The sequence below is a fragment of the Dermacentor silvarum genome, chromosome 1 (assembly GCF_013339745.2).
Source record: "Dermacentor silvarum isolate Dsil-2018 chromosome 1, BIME_Dsil_1.4, whole genome shotgun sequence".
Lineage (NCBI taxonomy): Eukaryota > Metazoa > Arthropoda > Arachnida > Ixodida > Ixodidae > Dermacentor > Dermacentor silvarum.
The window spans coordinates 33,548,207-33,567,944 of NC_051154.1; the positions used below are offsets into that span (position 1 = coordinate 33,548,207).

General features: G+C 44.5%; 1 protein-coding gene across 14 annotated transcripts in view; it reads right to left on the reverse strand.

Moving 5' to 3' along the window:
* Positions 1-300: 300 nt before the first annotated feature.
* Positions 301-19,738, reverse strand: part of LOC119459530 (probable peroxiredoxin prdx-3) — a 41,329-nt gene continuing 21,891 nt past the window's right edge. For 12 of the 14 annotated variants that reach the window (XM_037721305.2, XM_037721308.2, XM_049666334.1 and 9 more), the window contains 3 exons: positions 13,804-13,907; positions 13,164-13,294; positions 301-8,130 (listed from right to left, as the gene is read on the reverse strand). In XM_037721305.2, coding sequence (XP_037577233.1) covers positions 8,048-8,130; positions 13,164-13,294; positions 13,804-13,907 — 318 coding nt within the window. In that variant the 3' untranslated portion in view covers positions 301-8,047. Of the gene's footprint in view, positions 8,131-13,163; positions 13,295-13,408; positions 13,693-13,803; positions 13,908-13,983; positions 14,134-19,738 lie in introns of those variants that run through there. The other 2 variants (XR_005193729.2, XM_037721324.2) reach the window with 2 other exon arrangements.

Consider the following 19,738-nt stretch of genomic DNA (forward strand, 5'->3'; position numbering starts at 1 on the left):
TCTGATATGGATGAAATTTTACCCGTATTTTATTTAAGATGCGAGGAGTGCTGTTATCTGCTTTGCAACTACTCAATATCACTTATATATTTTAGACTTACCAGGTTCTAATTTTTCACCTTTACTAACATATTTTGTATGCACTTCCTAAATAGTTTTCAGCATTCTAGAGTTGATGTGGAGGAATATGAGCCATCAATGGCCCGTAATTATGGAAGTTTAGTGATAGAAAAAGTGGAGGGAAAAAGGCCTACATTTTAGCACTGTCATGGACAGAACAAAAACTATGCTAATCACTATTCATCATCATCATCATTTATTTTCCCTTAAGGACCCCTGTCGGGGTATTACATAAGGGGGTGGGGGTTACAGGAGGTAAGAATAGGAATATAGACATGGTTACAATTTCCTACAGCCTGTGGATTTCGTTTGAAAACAACTAAAAAGAAAAGGAACACAAAAAAAAGGAGGAAAAACTTCGCGGCACACCGAATACAATGCAAAATCAAATCAGCAAAAAAAGTCCCAATCGGCAATTGCGAAGGAAGGAAAACACAGTACGGTCATTATAAAGTTAGAGTTTAAGGTAATCAGTAAGCAGCTGTTTAAAGATAATGTGGTTACGCTCGCTGAAAACTGTATCTGGTAATTTGTTCCACTCTGTGATAGCGCTAGGCAAAAACGATTGATTAAAGAAAGATGTTGAACCATGCAAGCACTGGATGCTGCAAGAGTTAAAAGGGCGACGAGATGTACGGGTTGGTGGAATAAGAAGCTTTCCATGCAGGTGTGGGAAATTATAATATAGTCGATGGAAAAGGCACAGCTTTGCAATTTTCCGACGCAACAACAATGGTTCGAGTCCTAAGGATGATTTAATCTTACTGACGCTTTCTTGGCGGCTGTACCTGGAAGAGATGAATCTAGCGGCACGATTCTGTATTGATTCTAAAGTGTTGATCAAGTAAGCTTTGTGCTCCAAATAGCTGAGGCGTATTCAAGTTTACTTCGAATGAAAGTTTCATAGGCTAGTTTTCGTGTCGATGGGGGGCACAGGGCAAGGTTGCGTCTGACGTAACCAAGTAATTTAGTAGTGTCGGTAGCCAATTTTGTGATGTGGTCTGTCCAGGTCAACTTGCTGTTAATGGTGATACCGAGATAACAATATGATTCAACGGTGGATAGGGTTGTCGAGTTTAAAGAATATTGGTATTCCTTGTTAGAGTGCTTACGGGAGATCCGCGTAACTTTACATTTGGAGATGTTAAGTTTCATAAGAGAATTGGAACACCAGGTTTCTATTAAATGTAAGTCTTGAAGTATTGCATGGTCGGTTTGGTCCTTGATGCGACGATAAAGTACGCAGTCGTCTGCGAAAAGTCTGATAGAGGATGAAAACAGATTACATTTGAAATCAGCATAAAAAACTACATAAGCAGCCAGAATTTCATTGCTTGCTCTAGGTTATATATTTAAAAAAAAAAAACAAATATCTTCGATTAGCATCTTTCCTCAAAAACTATTTATAAACCTCCCGATAGTTACACTGAATGAATTGGACTTTGGCAGCCAGGTCCTAACAAATGCCGCGCAGTAATTTTTAAGCATGCAGACAGAAGAGATTAGGTAAGAATGTTGAAAAATTGCAGCAACCTAAAAAGTAGCAACTATAGCATCTCTGAAGATTTCTCACTGCATGTGCAGGCGATCTGGAAGAAACTGGGTGAACAAAGGAGAATAGAGATATGGGTAACAAGGCTGGATTGACTTTTGACAGACTTAAACTCAATGGAAAAATATATGGGATGGTGCACATGGCACTAAGGTGCCATTAAATCTCTAATGATCTGTGTTTCCCAATAACTGCAATACAATGTCCCCATTGGTTGTCTCCACGTCCCAAAGCCCCACGTTACCCTAAAACCATTTTCTGTGATGAGCATTAATGCAGGAAGCCTTCTACACAAAGCCGATGATCTCGAGCATCTTTTTCGTGTGTATAACTCAAACATAACTGCTCTTTAAAAAACAAAATGCTTTGCGACAGCATTTCCAATGAAGCTGCGCCAATTAGCATAATTTGATTCATCACAACCGGAGTTTGAGGGGTGTTGCATTGCATTTGTACTGAAAAGGGCATTGAGCACACCGTGATACCCTACCATACTTAAGTGAAATGTGGTGAATCCATGTTCACCTATTATAATACAGACCCTCAAATGCTGGCCTTCTAGAAGCATTACACGACTTCTTGCACGAATACTGCAGAGTGCGATGCTTATACCACAATTCGCAGTGATTCTATCCTGCCCAAACTAAACTGGGACTTGCTTAGTGTTCAATCACCTTGTCAGCATTCTGAGGAGCTGCTCGGCATCGCTTTTTCCTTTCGTCTGATACAGCTGGTGATGAATAAACCCACGCCCGCTTGTATGCCTATTTGTAGTTCTTTACTACATCTTGTTTGTTTCCAATAACATTTGTGAGCTTGGCTACTCAATAACTACATTCCCCTGGATATAGGATCACGAAGTATTTTTCACGAACCATGTGGCGAAAAAAAAAAAAAAAAACTGAGAAGCTGTATAAACATTTCCTGACTGCAATTGCACCCAAGATGAGAATATTAGACATTCCAGAACAGGACTGATATTTTCATTCAAGAATATGCTGCGGGCACTTTGCCTGTAAATGACTTGTACATTCAGTTCGACACCACTGTTGGCGATTGCATTCGCAAATATGTATAAACAGACGAAAAAAGGAAACACTAAGAAGTCCTAGATCTCACGCAAGACACTGCATTTGAAATGTTGCGTAAAATGCTTGTCGCATTCTACTGCTCACAAGGGCCCTGTTTCACTGTAGTTGCTTCATGATGAATTGCACTTAAGAATAGTTGTCCAAGTCCACTTCCTACATCAGGATGTATAATTTTCCTATAAATGATCCCCAAAAGTTTCGGCTGCATTGAACATTAGAAAAAAGATCCTGTCAGCAAACTAAAGTTCGAGGATGCTATCGTTACTGACGGCAACCGTATGGCCAAAGCATTCACCGAGCACTTTTCATCTGCATTTCTTAGTTCCACCAGTCGGGTCACATTCGTTCAGCAAAGCTGTCTTGATATCCCAAATCTAGTCATAGATCAAAAAAGCATTTGTTTGGCTCTGCTTGAGTTAGACAATAAGAAATCAAGCAGCCCAGATGGCATACCGAACATGTTTCTTCACAGATACGTAGAACGGTGTAGAAAGTATCTGTTAATTAAAGGGAAAATGAGGCATCCACTGAATTGTAGCAATTGCCACAAAGGAAACCCATATGGGTTCCTCAAAAGACTAGCCCCGCATTTGAAAAAAAATTCGTCCTGGTCTGGGACTCGAACCCGGGACCACTGCCTTTCTCGGGCGGCCGCTCTACCATCTGAGCTAACCAGGAGGCTAGCAGATGGCATGGCGAAGTCGAATTTATTCACAACTCGAAACAAAGGCAAATGTTTTGACGTATAGTGTAGACTGCTTATAACGTAAGTCGCGGGAGTCGCAAATATCCACACTATACGCGGTACCGCACTATAACCAAAACAACTATTTTATTCCTATAATGGACACTCCAGGTGCATTTCTGCCGTTGCTGCCACCGTGCTCTAGGTTCCATATTCGCTTACTAAATAAACACGCACGGCGTCACGCACGCACAAGCAAACATGAACACATCTCGCTCATTGACCACGAAAACAAACTGTCAAAACGCTCGAGTGACGAAGCGTGGCGAGCGAATTGACCTTCGTGCTATCATGCCTCTCGCTTCAACGTGACCTATAAGCGGCGAAAACACGGCGCGCAGCGGACTTTCCCCATCGCAGACTGCTTTCAAGATAGGGCCAAGGTGATTGTATCGCCAAAATGGATCGTCGCAGATTACGTCCGGCTTCGGTCCACTGAAACCGTTCCGCATTGCATTGCAGGCGAAAATCCTCTCCTTCTGTTTGCGCCAGTCCTGAACGCAAGTTTCAGATTCTCCGAAGAACCGTGACGCGGCCCGATTTCCGTCCGTCTCCACACACTTTCCTTTTAAATGCAGCATCAAGATGAACTCAGTACTTCATGCTGATTGAGCAGACGCAGAGAACGTGAAGACAGACGGTAGACTATTGCCTAAACACGTGTACTGCAGCACATAGAGAGAGTAGCTAGGCTCAACGCGCGTGCGAGGCGGCCATTTTGAAATGCCGACAGCTACAGTATAGACCACTTATAACGTAACCGCTTATAGTGCAGGACCGGATATAGTGCGGTCTTTTCAGACTCCCATTAATTTTCCCATAGCACTCCATGTATACACGTATCGCTTATAGTGCAGTTGCGGGAAACAAAATACCGGTTACAGTGCGGCTGCCTGGGAGTACGGAAGTCAGCGGAGACGGCGAACGCTCCCCTCAAACGGGCGCCCCAAGGAGTGCTCGAGGAAGAAAGAGAGACGAAGTGGAGGAGAAGGGCACGTGGTGCGAACGAACAGCCAGTGAGGCTGAAACCAAAATCTTGAGTGTGAGTCGTGAAATATCACGGCGCGCATAGCGAGCGAGGGCCACGAAACTGCCAACGCCGGCCAAGGCTCGCTGCACGATAACGGCAGTAAACGAAACTTGAGGGAGGGAACGGGCGGCGCCGACACGGCACGGCGAAGGGCGCACGCGGAGACCGTGGAATGTAAGGGAGGAGGGCAGCAGGGAAGCGGTTTTCGCCTCGGCAACTCCGTTTCGGTGGCTCCCCTCGCCCTCCCTCGTAGCTCCCTCACTTTCGACTGTCACCGTGCGCGCCCGCAGGCACCGCCGCTCCAGCCGGCCCGGCGCCAGCTCTCCGAAGTTTTGTTTTCTGCCGTTATCGGGAAGCAGGCGTTTGCTGGCATGGGCAGCTTCATTGGCTGGCTTGGGACAGCGCCGCTGCTTCCCTCTGCGCCGTAGCCGCAGCGTGCAAGGTCAACACGTGACTAAAAAGTAGAGGAAGCATAAAGGAGAAAGAAGGGTTCACTGCCAATTTTTACGCGTGGCTACGGTAGCGTGACTGAGACGTCGGCACGTACACGCATGTTCCTGCGCAACCCAGAATCGGCGACCTTGCCATTTGAGAGAGGGTGAAATTTCCGCTGCATTTTTATTTATTTATTTTTGTTCGCACACGACATTGGGGGGTCTCTCCTAAGCTTTTACTCTATGGCGGTGCTGGTGCAATGCTGGTCGGAGGCGCCGCCGCGTGATTTGGTTCAAATTAACGAGATTCGACTAAATTGAATGCAAACGTTCTAGCCGCATTCCTCGACTGTCGCATACGCATGGCGGCTCGGTGCACGTTTTGTATATGTGCAGGCCTTGAAAATTGTTGCTTTGGTTATAGTGCGGATATTCGCGACTCCGGCGACTTACGTTATAAGCGGTCTACACTGTATATGATAACGCAGATTTAGGGTCGTACTCGATTCTGACGCGCACGCTATTTTCGGACCTGTTTTATCAGAAAACAAGTGCGCGTTAGATTCGAGTAAATACTGTATTTATGGCTTGAGGGGAGCGTTTGCCGTCTAGGTTGACTGCCGAACTTCCAGGCAGCCGCACCGTAACCGGTATTTCGTGTTCCACAACTGTACTATGAGCGATACGCGTATACATCGGGTGCTATGGGAAAATTAACGGGAGTCTGAAAAGACCGCATTATATCCGGTCCTGCACTATAAGCGGTTACATTATAAGTGGTCTATACTGTAATAATTCAGCAGAAAGCCGCTAGGTGGAGAAAAGTAATTGAAAGGAAAAATGAGGCATCCACCTAACCTTAGCAATTGCTACAAAGGAAACCTATACGGGTTCCTCGAAAGAAAAGCCTCGCAGAAAAACTGCAAGGCTTTTCAGTTTTATTTCCCCTTTCTTAATTATTTTCTACATTTCAATTTCAATTGCAGTTAATTTCCCCCATGCTTTCCTTGGCTTCATCGTCTGTTGGCTTTATATGGTTCTGATAAACAAAAAATCTAGCACTTTGGTTTCCTTTCTCTTGTTTGACGAAGGCTGTACATTTTTGCTGGAGTTGTTCCTGACTCGCGCAATTGACAGGCTCGAGAACTACAAATGTCACCATGTCACTGATGGCCAGAACTGCCACTTGGGACAAGTTTGCCTGCTTACAGGGGCACAAAGTGACAATAGTTACCGAGTTGTACACAGTGGTGTTCAATTGAAGACTAATCGTGAGCAGCAACTATATACATTCATTCAGTTGCATGACTCAGGTTGTTAGGTCATGTGAAGGGGTACATTGTAGTGGACTTGCTTAGCACAGTAATTGACTCAGGACTCTGGAGTCTGTCTTTTTATTGCGATAGGAATTACAGTGGCAAATTTTCACCGTCATCATCGCCATGATATTTCGCATAAAGTCCAAGTGCAATAAGATCCTATCGCGCCGCATGTGTTGTATGCTGTGGGTGGGAGGGAAAAACGTGTGACAACGATCCAAGAAGGAAGGTGGCTTGACGAGTGCCTTCTTTCGTGTGCACAATATTGGAGGTCACAGGATCAAGCGCACTTAAGTGCATGTCTCCTCCACTAGCCCTGCCGTGTCTATGCATGACTGTCCACACTGCCCACGCGCCCTGCCCTATCTTGGAGATATTATCTTGTGGGTGCAAAGGTTGCACGTTTCCCACGCCTAGTGCTGCAGATTGCGTAATCTCAAGTTTCAGTCATTGAAGAGAGAGGCAGCACAAAGTGTTTGCTCCTTTCTGTTTATGCTCTTCCTCACGCCAGCGTTGTTACAGCATGTGTTCGCTGTTATTGAGCGAGATCTGTTCACGGTTGCCTGTGCGCGCGTGACATCATGCTTATTAATTTGATTAGTAAACGAATGTTTACTGCTATTTATATGGCCGATAAAACTATGAACACTGCTTCATGCAGTCGTCTAATACTTTGCTAATGCTTCCCAGCAGGTTATTGTTTTTGCTGCCAGGTATACTGATGTAAACTTTCAATGAGATGGTGACATTAGCAATGTGGACATAGACAACCATTCAAATATGTACAATGCATAGCGTCCACATGCAGAAGTATGCCAGTTTTCATGATCTACATGGTGCACCTACTTGAAAATTATGAGAATTTCAAGTAACACTACAAAGTGTTATGTATGATACGTTTATGATGACAAAATTGTGCTGAAATTGCATTTTAGAATACATTTGGAGCCTTGACACACTTTCGGGAATGAAACAGGCCGTCATCTTATTTTTGCATGGCTCTAAATGACAAAGTTAAAAAACTCTCGAGCAACAAAGACAGCACATAGACATTTTTTAAACTATCTTAAGTCAGCTGTGTCATGCAATCAATGACAGCTGAGTTTCATGATCGAGATAGAGATAGCCAAAATTCAAGAACAACCGCATTTATTTCGCTGAGGAAACAAGCACGTAAGTGCGCGTTCCGAGACTACTGCACATATACACAAAAGAAAACAAACTTAAGGAAACCTAATTTCTTGTCGACACTCACTCATGCAACAGAGTTGGGTGTAAACAAAATATCAGGATCCCTATTGCCAACAGAAGTAAATAGCCTCTTACACAATGCATGCACTTGTCTTTTCTTTCTAAAAAGGAAAGGTTGTTCTAAAAATAATTTAAAATTCACACAAAATGAAAATAACCGTAAAGACACAAATCAGTGACAATGGGACAGCGCTCAGCAATTCATCAAAGGCTCTCCAGCCTACCAACAACAAAAGCACCTAGGTGCCTGAGGAAGCACAACAATACGCATGAGAGAAGTTGCACATCTCCCATGCCCAAAAACACTCTCCTCAGGTGGCAAAATTAAATGAGCACTATAACAGCAGCTTAAATCGTCCTGAAATATTTACAGTGCAGGTGAAGTACTGTACAGATGAGATAACAGAAACAAAATATGCCATTACATAAAAGGAGACGATGATCATTGTCACAAGGTGGTCAGTGCTGACAATGGATGGTGCACGAAGGTCCCAGGCAACAGGCATCACTTATCCACTCTGCTGCGCGCACTGGTGCGCTCACCCCCACGTGCCCCAACAGGTTCGGGTTCAAACGATGCACAGATTGCTGAAAAACACAAAGCAGAGATTGATCTGGGTTTAAACTCTACTATACTTCTGAAGATCCACGTTGCATAATGCTAACAGTTTCAGAGTTGCAGTGCACTTACACATGTATGCACAATTTATCAATACTGCAGAAAAGGAGAAAAGCCCTAACGCAACTCCATCAAATGCTCCCTGCTTTCAATTTTTTACAATATTATAATGGTAAGTACACATTTTGTACTTTTTTTTTTTTTTTTTGAGGCAGCTGAAAACAAATATTTACTGAGGCCTCACGGAAATGTGGAGACTGCAGCCGGCAATTTCACTATAGGCCCATTCGATGCACCTGTACTGTTTGAGCTAGTTCAGAAGGTGCTGCACCTGGCTATTTGTTTCACCAGTGCAACATGGCATTGTCCAGTGCTTAAAGTCAGGGAGAACTCAAGGGGAGAGGGCCTTTGGCAGCTTAACTATAGCACTGCGGCACCCATTCGACACGTGCTGGAAGTAATTTATTACCAGTAGTGCCTTGTGTAGGGCAATTCTTCCTAAATTTTGAACTAATGGTTTTTGGATATTAAACGCTTGATATACAGGGTGTTCCAGCAAACACTTTCAAAATTTATTTGAGGTTGCCTGCGGCAGATAGCTCAATTCTAGTTAATGAGCTAATCTACTCGAAGAGGCGAACATTACTTGCACAAAAAATTGAAATGCATAATCGACTAATTAACAAAAAATTAATAATTAAGTTTTTATCTAATTACCTGATGGCCTATATTGCAATTTACAAATTGTAGCCGTGGAGTTCGCAAGACTCCACGCAGGGACCAGGGAGCAGATTAATTCTCAGGATGACACCAGTTTTGAGATATTAATTCCCTAACTTTGCGGAGAAATGCATTGGCGTTCCAGTTAATTTTGTGCTTCAATGCAAAAAGCTACGTTTAGTTAAGAACCTAACTGGAACGCCAATGCATCGCAGAATCGTACCAACGAGGTTCCACTGTATACTGCATTTTTGAAGAATTCTGCAGAATACTAGTGAGCCACTCATTTTGAAAAATGATGCATCTTCGTGTGGTGGTGGTGCAGTACTTTAACACCACATTAATAGAGAAAAATGACCAGTAAGGTTCCAATCATGCACACTTTTGCATGAGAAGCAGAATTATTTGCAAACCAAATGGGAGGCACTAGCGTATCACACTCTGAGTTACCACTTCACCCATATTACTGACCATACGCTGTTGCTGCACCTTTGCAGTTTAGAAAAGCCACTGCTTAGTGTATGCTTGTACCATATCAAATTCAAGTCTGGAAAGCCCCAATTGCTAGGGGTGTTTTCAGTTGCCTTCAAGCACAACGGTCACATGATAAGTACTGATAACGATGAACACAAGTATGCGCTCTTCACTAGCCATCTCGACAGCTAGTGACATTGTCATTTAGCCATCATGTCTAGAAGTGATGATACATTAATACAAGTCACCAATTACAATCATGATAGCCTAGTATTGCAATATGTTCCCAGAGTGCAAACATGTTTACTAAAGACTGTTTTGGTTGCTGCCGCTAGTCACACTTCAGCAGGGTGTATGGTGTCACAAGATCGGACAATAGATTTCTAAGCATTTGCACTCGTATGCAATCCACAAGGTATACAACTGTGGTGCTGTGGTATGAAGTGCAATCTTCCCCAGAAGTTCACAATTAGTAGTCTCAGATGCCAGACTACTACCATCTCTGGCACATACAGTAAACCTCAATATACAGTTAAACTTGCTTATAACGAACCTCCATATAACGAATTCCTGGATATAACGAAGTTTTTCTATATTCCCCGCCATTACTCCATAGAAGAAGATGTATTTGAGACCTCCACGTAATGAAGTGGCAGCGGGAGACGCCCTCGATATAATGAACCTAGAGATTTCGCCCCAAATTTTGGCATTTTTGCGCGAGCAGCAACCGGAAGCACTTTCTCAGCTACGACGGAATGCAAAACGAGTGCACGTGTGCGTGTGTGCGAGCGTGTGCGAGGTGGACCTGCATCCCTCGACCCGGCGATCTTGCCGCCGCGGGCGTGACCTTTCCCCCTCCCTTCATTCAAACCTGATCCTGCTGCTTGCTGCAACTGGCCTAGCCTGCCAAGCCGGTACTCTTTTTTTCCAGTTGATGTTGCCGACGCGCTGGCAGACGCTGTGACACATCACACTCGATGAGCGCGGACACGCGCTGTCAAACGCTGGCGGCGTGTGGATGCGCTGCTGCAGAAGCGAGCGAAGTGACCTCCGTGCTTTTGTCTATCCGACTCTATCGCTTCAACGCAAACTGAGCGCCGAGAACACACAGCACGCACAAAGCTACGAGCCGCCGACGCATCCTACACTGCCTAGACTCGGCCCCAACGCAGATCGCTTTCAAGATATGGCCCATGCGACCGCGCGCCGCCGCGCAGTACACAGTTAATGCCAGAGTACAGTACAACGCCGCCCCGCTATCCCTCCCCCCTCGCTACAATGCCGCCCCGCTATCCCTCCCCCCTCGCTGGTGCCTTGAGCGCAACGGAAGAAGGCGCGCTTCCTCCTTGCTTTTCTTTCGCGCGCGTGCGAGATTTAAACGCGGTGGCCGGCTCCCCTCGCACGTTTTCACTTGCACATACAGCATACGGCGCGCGGCGACTGCGTTATCGCCCTTGGATTTTATACGGGACATCTATGAGCCAAAACCAATTTTAGGGCCACAACGTGTCATAGACACCATCTTTAAATAGCAAATACGGATCTCAAGGGCCATAGTTTTGCTGGCTGAAACCGAAAATACGTCATAGTTGTCGCCCCCGGCACTTTGGGCGGCCAATGCCATCGTCAAGCCACCAAGCCAAGCGACACGAAAAGTCAAAATGGCGGCTCGGGCCGGCGCGGAGTGGCAGTTCGCAACGTACGGTGCGGGAACGGTCCCACAGTTGTGACGCAACAGCGGGGTTACCAATGCATTGGGTTCTATGGGAGCTGTGCCGGGACCGGCCGAAAACGACGTAACAGTGGGGTTCTACTGTAACACTATACGACGCTACAACGCCATCGTGACGCTCGCCCTTGGTTTCCGATGCCTCGCGCTTGTGCAAAACGACACACGTCCACGCATCCAGTACCTGGTGTGACATTCCAAGCATGAGTGCTTCAACGAAAACGGAAAACGGGTGCGCGTTACAATCGAGGGTGCGTTAGAATCGAGTAAATACGGTAAGCGTTTCTTTTTCAAATTTTCGTGCCGAACCTGCATATAACGAAATCCTCTTTATAACGGAGTTTTTCGGGAATTTGTCAATTTTGTTATATCCAGGTTTAACTGTACCTAATACAGACATAACAAATCATTGGATAAAATAAAGTACAGTCAACATCCAATTTCTTGGACTCCCTAGTGGCAGCGAAAATGTCTGAAAAATGAATGCATGCTCTTTACAGCCCCCAAGGGCTCAAATCGCCACAGGCACATCCCAAATAGCTCTAAAGGCCTGCCAGTACACTTATTAGGTGTATTGGTGTTGATACTGTGATAGGAGAGCACAGTGTGATAGCTTGCTAGACTAGTCGGCAAGATCCCCACTGTCTCCCCCGCCATGGGGGGTTGTTTTGAACTGGCGCAGCAAAACGTCTTCCATCAACCAGCATTGCCTACGTCAGCATATTGGTCTCGAAAAGGCGTGACATTTTCATCACGTGATGCGTACCCTTCGCTGCAAAGTGAGGGATTTCTCCCCCATGTGAATACCACTTTAAATAATAGTCACAGACTGATTCTGCCAACACAGAAGGAACTGCAAAAATGTCCGAGTAATTAACAATACAAAACAAACATGCTTCCAGACAAAGTTACCTTCACAGTTTACAAGGCCCGCAATACAAAACACTTGTTTACCGACTGTTTCTCAGCACTGTTGCTTCACTGAATTATCCAATTAAAATTTTCTGTTAGTTGAGGTCGCATGTTTCGTGTTTGCCCATCATGCAGCCTGATGCGCGTCACACATCATCCCAACATTCTGAAGAGCAGATGCCTCGTGCTGCCTTGACTCATGACACAAAAATTTTGAGCTTGAATTATGTGTGGCATGTTAAAACGTACACATCCCACAGCAAGCTGTCAAAATTTGAGTGCATTCAGTGCAGTAGAAAACTTGTATTTGAATTTTTTTATGTCGCAGTTGAACTGTACGGCAATCTGGCAACACTGAATGGTGACAAAATGAATTGGCACCCCCAAAAACGGTGCCCTGGATAACAGAAGCCAACCTCGAAGGCCATCCTTTTGTGTACTACAAACACTAAAAATAGCTGGAAATATGTCATGGTCGCCAAGCGTCATTTTTTTTAAATGAACGTCTCAGCAGTAGCAGTTTGCTGCTGCTGAAGCCAAGGAATTGCGTGCACAATGCCACCTCTCTCACCATAATGTTGGAAAAATTATCGATGACGCGCCCTGGGCAGCCAATCGAATAGCTCGCACTACTGAGATCATATGGTCAAATCGCGTCACCTGGTCAGGGGCAGCTGAAAACTCAGCCGATTGGCGTGCTGCAATCGGTAGCAATGTGCCTTTTTAAAACATTATAATAAATTACAGCTTTATGCAGAGCACTCAGATGCGTCAATTAATGATCAGAAGGACCTAGCCTAACGACTCGGTACGTCTGTACAGAATCGTTTCAGGGTCCTTTTAAGCACCAAGCATGCTGCACTCAGCACACATTTGGAACTGGTTGATTAAGAATATATAACTAATTATTTTTTTCACACTGCATGAATTCAAGCTTCATACCATTATCACTTAAAGAAAGAAGAGTGAGAATATGTCAATGCCAATACTCCTTGTGTAGGTTTGAAGGAGGCTTAACCACGTCTTTTTTGCAATGTTGATACGAACGGCAATTTTGACAGCTTCTAAACTACTCTGACACAAAGGAACCAAGTCCTTCGACCAAAAGCTAAAAAAAAAAAAAAAAATAAAAGAAAGAAAGAAAAAGGAAAAAAGAAGTAGTCTCACCTGCACCATGCTTTTCAACATACTGCAGCGCCTTCAATAACCGAAGTGTCTCGTCCACTGATCTGTACAAGTTCACATCATTGATTGTAACCTGACGAATCATGCCCTTGGGGTCAATAATAAAAGATGCCCTGCAAGAAAAGCACATACTAAGTATGAACATAATTTTTCATAAGCTGTCAAATCTGTCAACACAGAAGCCCCAAAATAAGCTATATTTGGTAGGTATGTAAAATGACAAATACCTTCAACAGCACTTGAAATAAACAGCCTTCCTGGCAGGCTCACAAGGCAGTGAAATTTGTAAGGGTGAGAGACACACTTGAGGAAGGAACATCACCATTCTAGTTTGCCAGACATTAAGCGATGCTCCCAGGTAGATTCTCAAAAGTTTTTTCACAGCAGTTATTGGCACCCTCCCATGGCCACGTGGGTTGGACATCCATTTCACATTCTGCAGGCCAGCATCCAGTTCCCATTATCCCAGGACCTTCTTTATTCAAGAAGTTGCCGGAGATCACCCTCGTGGCTACATTTAAGTGGGGCACAGTTAATAGCCAAGAAAGTTTGTGACTGCAGGTCTTTACATAATAGAAATACAATCATCTTATTTCAACTTCTGTGTATGCAAGAGACCCACCTCAATGCAGTCCCGGAATCTTCAAGCAGTACATTGTAGTCCTTTGAGATCTTCTTTGTGAAGTCTGACATCAAGGGGACATTGACCTTGCCAAGCCCACCAAGCTGAAAAATTCCAAGCATCATTTTGATAAACAATTATTGCTTCACATCAAATGCCTTCCCACAGTCACTGCCCCACCTTAGCAAGAGTCAGGGATATGCAGAATGAAGCCAAGGTGGCTCAAAACCCACGATTCCACCTTCGTTTTTTTTCCAAAGGATCCCAAACAAGGCCCAAAAATTGCCCAGGTTTTGATGCCACATTTTCTGGCGTTTCTTCCTCCTGTACCTGGGGAAATTGCGCAGAGAAGTTACCAGCTAAAGAAGATGCATTCATGTTCATTACTATTGTTTCATGCCCACTAACAGTTTGTCACCTTCCTAGCGTCAAAGCTTAGAAGACTCATTTTATAAGTAAAACGCATAACAGCAAGCAGCAGTTTTGGAAAAGGTGGTTTCACTGCAGCTGTGTTGTTATTCTAAAACTCAAATAATACATGGTTTGACCCACACTGCATTATGCAATACACAAAAGATATAGGCGAGATATTTGAGTCGCATACAATGACGGCTACACAGAAATTGGAGGTAAAACTCAATTTTTTTTCCTTCAGAACAGGCAATCAGGGTATTTACTCTCACGGTTAGTAATGTTGACAAGCCCTTAAGCTTCGCTGAAAAGGAGTGAAAATTTGTTCCACGGTGAAGAGACTAGGGCTAAAATATGGCGCAGTAGACATACTATCACATGCACCTGCTTTGCAGTGGCTTGCGACAGCTACATTTAACTTATCATTAGAAGTGTGTTAGCAAGAACACAGAAGGTCGGTGCGAAAAGTTTATGCAGAGAGTCAGCAAAAAAATGGGACAGGGTGTAGTGGCGACACTCTCTCCAATTGCAAAGACCCAGCTGATCTCTGGTACGAACAGGACTGCTTTATGACAAGGCACAATTTTATGCATGCACATTTTGTGCAACCATTTCTAGTCTTCGTCGAAACGGAGATTGGCGAATAGGCGGAACAAAAGTTCAATACCAAATTTCTTGTGAAATTTGGCAAGAATGGTGCAGCAATTAATCAAATGGTGCAATAGACCTAAGCAGAGGATGCCCTAAAGCAGTGGTTCTTAATTAGGGTTCCGCGAAGCCCCCGCATCAAATTCAAAAGCAGAGTGTGCCGCGCGTCACACCTTTCGCAACACTATGCAAATTAAAGGAAGTCACTATTACCATCGCTACTGCTGCTACTACGAAGCCATACGAACCGGCCATAAAGCACTCGGCGCCTTCTAAAGTTTTTTTTTTTTTTTTTTTTTGTTCTGCATGGATTTAGTTGGGATATGTGTGTGGGAGTGTGCACTGATGGTGCCCGCAGAATGGTTGGCCAATCAGCAGATTTGCTAGGCCTTGTCAAGCAAGTGACTAGTTCAGTAGTATTTATACATTGTATGCTTCACAGGGAGGCATTGGCATCAAAGGAACTCAGCCAAGAGCTAGCGAGTAGTGATGCAGAATGTTCTCAAAATTGTGAACAGCATCAAAGCAAGGCTTAAGGCCAGTCGCCTTTTCAAAGTGCTACCCAGCGTTTTTGAGTTCCAGGAGGATGAGAGCATTTTGCCTTTCAAAGACACTTCATTACTCACTAAGCTTGCCTATCTATGTGTCACATGTTTGTGCAGCTAACTCCAGCATGCAAGGGGTTGGGAGTAATGTTGTATCGTGTGGTGACAAAGTGAAGGGCTTCTGTAGGAATCATCAAAGTTGGCCGTGTCATGTGAGAAGAGATGATCATTCTCCGTTTAAGTTGCTGAGTGACTTTGCAACAACTGAGACAGTATCCGCAGCTGACAAGGAGACAGTAGTGACACATGGCTTGTGGCCCTTTTTAGGCAAGTGTAACTTTCTTGCTTCACTCATGAAAGTGCTGATGCTGAAATGAGCTGATGGAGCTTAATTTGCAACCGTGGATGTCAAAACAGTTTGGCTTGAAACAGCTGAAATGCTTCCGCTATTCTAAGCAGCAGCAGCAGCACAACTGGCTTAACATCAGTGCAGACATGCAGCTATACTTAAGAACAACCATGCCACAAATTGACCAGCTAGCAAAAGCAAAGTAAAGAGGGTCTTTCGATGTATTACTTGTACACGCCAATAATTAGTGTCCAATTCATGTTTGTGAATACGTATTCACATTATTTGCTGCAATATCGTACACAATGTGTTGTTTGTGCAATCAATAATTTTATGTTGCAAAGGCTTCCATTTTTTGTCGCAACATCATACAGGAGCTAACCCCCCCCCCCCCCCCGCCCCCCGGTCCCCTACTACTCGGGTCAGCCCAAAAGGGGTTCCCCACACACGCATGGTTGAGCACCATTGCCCTAAAAGAAAAAAATGGGTTCAAGTGGGCCCAGCATTTTCAGGAAGGCCATGAAGAACCCAAGGACAAAGCAGAACCTGTAGCAGTATTCTCAGGCGACAACTTTCGGAGATAGTTTCATGTGTCAAAGTATATGGCCGACAGTCATTTGGCATTGTGCAAAGATAGCGAGCTTCGCACCGAGCCAGAAATGTCAGCCCCTTGTACATGGATGCGTCCGGTGCCGAGTCACACAAAATCTCATGAAAATAAAACTACCTCTGAAAGTGATTGCTCGAGAATACCGCCCCAAAACGTCCCACCACTTCATGTGAAAATGAAAACATAGATTGTGTGCATTCTTGAGTGCTCCATGCTTCCTGAGAAGCGCTTTGCTAAGGAAAGTCATCCGTTCATCGGATTTTGACCTAAAACTTGGATGTGAAAAAAGTTTGCGCCAAGATGAATCCGATAATGCCGACTCCCGAGCAAAAGTCACGATTAAAAGAATGTTGCATTGAATGGAAAACTTCAGGCAACAGTGATGAATCAGAACCTGCGGTCGTCATCGGTGACAAAACTTTACCAATACTACATCAAGCTAAAGTCACAGAGCAAGGAGTGGGAAAAAAAAAAAAAAAAAGCTGAGCAAAGGCCAAAACAAAGCGTGGAAGAATGAACCAAAATCAATGTCATGTTGAGTGTTTTTTGACTGCCATGTAATTGTGCACCACAAATTTGTACCTCAAGGAGACTTTCAGTGCAGCTTTCTACGCAGAGAACCTGAAGCATGATGATGATGATTTCTATTGGCATCCCCTTCGAAAGAAAGCGACGACTCGTCACCTCGCCTGATTGAGCTACTCGGGTGTTATATACATGCACAGCAATCTAGAATTTTGCATACAGTATCTCCTTGATCTTTTTTCTCTTCATTAAAACCTCTATCTCTATTATTGCACAGTAACTAATGCCTGTTATGACACCGGATCTGTCTATCTCCTTGCTGCATTTTTTCCACCTTCTAAACGTCTCTTGCTTATGTCAACTGCTGACCAGTCACGCTTCCACATGAGAGATAGTGTGTGCTGGATGGACAAAATTTGTCAAAAGAGGGGCACTGGATTCTGCACAACGATTATGCCTCTGTGCACTATGCATTTATAGCGTACAAGCTTTTGGCATGTAATTCCATCACTGAGCTACAACACCCTCCCTACTCCCCTTGCAACTTCTTTTTGTCCCCCAAATGTAAACTGGTGCTCCGGGGGCAGCATTTCGGGTATGTGATGAGAATTCAAAAGGAAAATGGCATCGCTGCTGAAGCACTTAACAGAAGAGGACTTTCAAGGGTGCTTCCAGCAATGGAAGAAGAGGTGGAACAAGTGTCTAGTGCCTAATCAAGAGTATTTTAAAGGTGACCATGTTGATGTATCTGAAAGTTTGTGAAATTAATTTTTTTAAACATATTGCACAAACATTTAGGGCAGAACATTTACACTACTTCAGGAGCAGCACAAGTGCCTGCATGGAGGGTACAAGACACCCCTCTATCTTTTAAAGCGCAGCTCTTATGTGCCCATTCCTGCGCTGAGCGTCGGCGTTGTCCCTTACCATAACTGAGCAAATAAGCACAGCAAAGAATGAAAGAGCGACCGCAGAGTGCAGCAGGAGATGGAAGACTGCAATAGCAAAGAGAGCGCGTGGAGAAAAGCGGAGGAGGAGGGTATGTCTCTCGCGATCTTCCGATAAGCGAGGCAGTCGCACGAGACTTTACTCCGTTTGCAATGTGCCGCACGAGATAGATTGTCTGGGGCAGCCAATATATCACAAAATAAAAACACCACGTATAGCACTGCGCTCAAATTTCGCATTAGGGAGTATCATAATCGCCGGTGAATTTTTTCCCCTTGAGAACAGCCTGCACTGCCATGGTGAGAGAGCTCATATTTATTAGTTCAACCACAACAATGCAATGGTCGACTGACATGCGCGCAGAATGGGAGGTGGTCTACAAGGTACAAGGTAGTTGCCCACAATTACTGGTGACCCAACATGGAACATAAGGGGGCTTTGGATCCATGGGACACTGTAGAGGCAACTACCTCCACCAACACTAATGCATACGCTCACTCTAGACCTCCCGCAAATGTTGTTGTTGCTACAGCTCACATCACACTACCATAGTGGTGGATCCGAGACCTGGCATTATGGTTTGTGCAGACTGATAACAAGTTCTAACTTCATCATACCCCGTCCGGATCACCAGTAACCGCACTTTTCTTTCAGAAATGCAACTTTTATATTCAGTCTTTCTTCTGACACTCCACCTCAAAGCAAAAAAAAAAACAAAATCTTATTTTTCATTGCATGTTGAATAAATACTTTATCCCATAAAAGACATGAGGGGCTGCTCATTTCAGCCTTTTATTATGAAAGACATCCTCTCACACTCATCATCCTACTTCCCTGAAGACTACCTTCCTGCTGAAGTGATGGAAGAGTTTAGTCTTTTATGTGCAGGAACGATAATCGTGTATCATAAGCACAACATAAGACGCCAGGCTTTCTTTCCTAACTGCCAAAACCACTGGGAAATGACAAAACTGTATTCCCGTTGTTGTGCCGTGCATACGTGCCTATCATTGAGGCGACAGGAACTCCGATCTATCCGCGTCGAGTGGATTCGTCACGAGTAATTGCAAGCAGCCCCGGCCTATCATCGCCACCCGTCCCTCTGGGTCCTGTCGACGAGTCGCCAAGGGGACGCGACGACACAATACGATGCGGTTGACATCAGCAACCGCCCCGTCTGGGTCCTGTGGACAAGGAGTCGCCGCCAAGGGGATTTAAGGCAGGACTGGCCTTTTGTGGCCAGAGAGAGTCGCCAGCGGCAGCCCCGTCGGTCTGGTGCGTTCTTACTGCTTTTTACCAGCTATTACCAGCTAATGGCAGCTATCACCAGTTATTACCTGCTATATCTGTATATATTTGTACATATTGTATAAAGATTTCGTCTCATCTTTGTCTGCTTCAAGACTCTGTCTCTCATTTCCGACCCTGAGTCACAATACCGTCCAGAGCAGGCTGAACCAGAAATGAGGGACACAAGGCAGCACTGTGTCACCCCCCCCCCCCCCCCCCCATTTTTTTTTCCTGATTCGCTGTGCCCTCCTTTTTCTGGTTCACAGTTTTTCTAGCTTACTCACATAAAATTGCAAAACAATTTGCCAATGTGCCTAGTCTGCTGGTGTGCTATACCCTGATAATGTGCTTGACTATTACAGCAGTATGTACATATCATGCGTCAATAATTGCATAAATAATTTAGCAACTTCTTTTGGCAACTTGACCTTGAATGTACCTATTTTAGAATTCATTTTACTCATTTTCATTTGGAAACACAGCTTTTAGGTAGAAGCCAATGCTTTGTTTGTTCATTAACACAGGGCCAAATTGAACTTGCATGCTACTATTAAAGGCACTGACTGAAGAATACAAGAGAGTGGACCTTATGGCCACTTGGCCATTTCT